This window comes from Monoraphidium neglectum, assembly GCF_000611645.1.
Source record: "Monoraphidium neglectum strain SAG 48.87 unplaced genomic scaffold scaffold05686, whole genome shotgun sequence".
Lineage (NCBI taxonomy): Eukaryota > Viridiplantae > Chlorophyta > Chlorophyceae > Sphaeropleales > Selenastraceae > Monoraphidium > Monoraphidium neglectum.
The window spans coordinates 1-2,934 of record NW_014007944.1 but is presented as its reverse complement, the minus strand read 5'-3'; the positions used below and the strand labels follow the sequence as shown (position 1 = coordinate 2,934).

The 2,934-nt window shown below is 65.1% G+C and overlaps 1 protein-coding gene across 1 annotated transcript; it reads left to right on the top strand.

Moving 5' to 3' along the window:
- Positions 1–2,327: 2,327 nt before the first annotated feature.
- Positions 2,328–2,666, top strand: MNEG_15805 (hypothetical protein; the record flags this gene model as incomplete). Its single annotated transcript, XM_014035724.1, has 1 exon — positions 2,328–2,666. The coding sequence occupies one exon, from the start codon at positions 2,328–2,330 to the stop codon at positions 2,664–2,666; it is 339 nt and encodes a 112-aa protein (XP_013891178.1).
- Between the last annotated feature and the right edge of the window lie 268 nt (positions 2,667–2,934).

The following is a 2,934-nucleotide window of genomic DNA, read 5'->3' as shown; positions in this document are numbered from 1 at the left end:
AGATGGGGAAGGGGGGTGGAGGGGGCGTTGAGTGGAGAGGGAGCATGGGAATTGGGTGCACACAGAGCATGCGTGCAGGTTGTTTGAGAAGGGTTTGTAGTGGTGCATTACAAGGTGGTGAGGTGTGACAAGGGCCGCACGCAGGCGAGGCGCGAGGGGGCCTGTCCAACAGCGCAGGCGCCCGCTGCTGCCCGCCCGCTGCAGCGGCTCAAGGCGGCGCACACCCTGCTGGCGCTCGCCGAGCGGCGAGCGCCCTCGGGTGCGGGGTGCGGCGCTGTAACTAGCGCGCTGCCTTATTATCCGCACCTTCAGGGTGCAGCGCGTTGACGGGCGGGTTGCTGAGTGTAATGACAGCGACCCCGTCGGGATCCACCCTGTACTCGGCCGTGGGAGCGCCCGCCATGGGTTCGAGCTGCTCAAAAGCTGTCACAAGGGTGTGTGGATTCAACAAAGGCACGATATAGTGCCGAGAAAGCTGTGCTGCGAGGGCTGCTGCTGATCACTGTGGAGCAGGGGCGAAAGGTAAATCCTGGCGTTGTATACTATAGCGCAAAGCAAAAGTAGTACGTGCTACACCTTCCTAGACCGAGGAGTGCCCGCAAATCGTTGCACCCATGTGGTTTCATTCCACGCTGACGTGGCGCTCAAGCCGCTCTAGCCGCCGGCTCCCCGCTTCACGCCCGCAGCCCCGCATGCGCCAGGTTGGCGTGTTGCTTTGTTTCATGAAACGTGCCGCCACCACTGCTGCGGGCGGGCCGCCCGCGTCGGCTGGCGCGCAGCCCTGAAGGGTCCAGGCAAGCGTGGTGGTTGGGGCCGTCTCACTCGGTTCGTCACCGGGCCCCCGGAACGGCTCCCGGCAAGCATGGCGCCGGGAGCCGCCCGTAAGGAAGGTTGGCCCCAAGGCAGCAACACATGATTATTTCGCGCCCTGTGCACCGTCCTTTGCAGCGAAGGCGGCAGATGGGGACCCATGCAGCCGAGAACACCAGGGGAGGCGGTACGCATGATGGTGAGGTGACCCGCCGCTCCCAGAATCAGTCACCAGGGCAGGACGCGCAAATCGCGCCGCCTGCACCACCCTGCCACACACTCCTGGGGAATCACAGGAGCGAAGCCCTGAGGCCGGCTGCAGAGCGGCCCCCGCGCGCGCCGCCGCAGCGCGCTCACACGCGATTTGGGTTGACCAGAGGGGGGCACGCACCGTCCAGTCGCGCCCCTGGGGGCGGGCCGCGCGGGCGCTCTGCTGCTCGGGTGACGCACGTGGCGGAGGGCTGGGATGGGCCCGTTCAATTGATGCTCCTCCCTTCCCCCGCCCCCGCCTCTCCGGCAGATGGCCTCTCGCTGTGCAGCCATTGGCTGGCCACGGTGTTCAGGAGCAGCGACAGCGCCTCGTTGCGCTGCTGCGTTACGACTGCAAGCTTTGTCGGACAAGTATATTGCTGCTGAGCACACTGCTGCTTGCCACATCTGCTGTACACGGTGCCTTCATTAGTGACCACTCTGGACGCCCCACGATATTCTTACTTACTTCCGCATGCCACCACACTCGACCCTCTTAACTGCATGCATGCTACATCGAAGGTTAGCTATAACCTCCACTGTGGCATGCATGCAGTGACAATCAACGGTTGACGGGTGGGCTGCGGCACCATAAGCAAGGCCGCCGCTCGCTCCCTGGAGAGGTGTTGGTGGTGCACGCTGCGTGCGCTGGGGCGGCCCCAGGCCCCCAGCGACTAACACGGGTAATCCTTGGCCAGGGGTGATCACCAGCGCGTCTATAATACTTCGGTTACTTGCCGTGTTCCCCCAAGTATCGCGACGGCTGAGGGCACGCTACGGCAATCAGGCGAAGGACACCGCGCGGCGGCATGAACGCATGATCCCACGCCATCCAAAGCAAACAATGACATATTTTGATTGGAGGCTCAGAACTGTGTTCAACAATTACACCTGACGCCCACCGCATTGCACGCAGCACAACAAGGAGCTGCGTTGAGAACGCCGCGTGTTACAACCAGTGACAGCGCATGGATTATATGCAAAATAATCAGTTCTGATCGTTGCACATCGCCAAGTGGCCGTGCAGGGTGGTCAGGGCGAACAGCTTGTCAAATTCGATCTGTGCACATCGCCCAACCTCATATCGATGCTGCAGCGTCTTTGAACGGAATTAACAGCCAGCTCGAGCACTCATAGCGGCTGCAGCATCATATCCACAGCACGGCGGGCCTGACGGCACCGCCAGGTTCCACAAGCGGTAGCGCGCGCCGCAGGTCGGCGGCGGCGCCCTCCTCAGCGGGGCCGCAGCACCCGCCGCCCCCTTGACGATGGGGGGCGGCCGGCGCCTGTCGTTTCGCAACGGCGGCGCCCGCTATTCCCGCCTGCCCAACCACTTGGCCGCCAACGGCCACTGCGCGACAAATGGCGGCGGCGCCGCGGCCTGCGACAAGCCCGCCGGCGCGCTGCGCGCGTGGGCCGCGCGCGTGCCGCCGGGGCGCTGGCTGTGCGGCGCGGCGGTGGCGCTGCCGTGGCTCGTGCTGCTGCTTGTTGGGTGCATGTTCCTCGGGCGGGCCCAGCGGCAGCTTCCGGTGCCAAGGGCCGATTTACCCGGCGCCAAGCAGTGCGTCGGGTGGCGAGAGACGTACTTCTGCCACCCCTTTGCGTGAGTAGCTGTTCGCGGCAACTTTTGACTGCACTATCCGCTTCGCCGGGCCGGACGGCGCGTCTTGGCGGCGGCGCCGCCGCAATGCAAGCGGGGCTTGCGGAAGCAGAGGGCTGCTTTGACCGGCGGTTGCCGCGGCAGTTATGGCAGCCCTGCCGCGCGGTGGCCCGCTTTACAAGAGGCGGCACATTGCGGGGGCGCTCAGCCTCGCCCGAGTCCGGCGGCAGCCCCTTGATTCCATGCGCTCCCGCGCCCCACCCTCCCCCCACCCC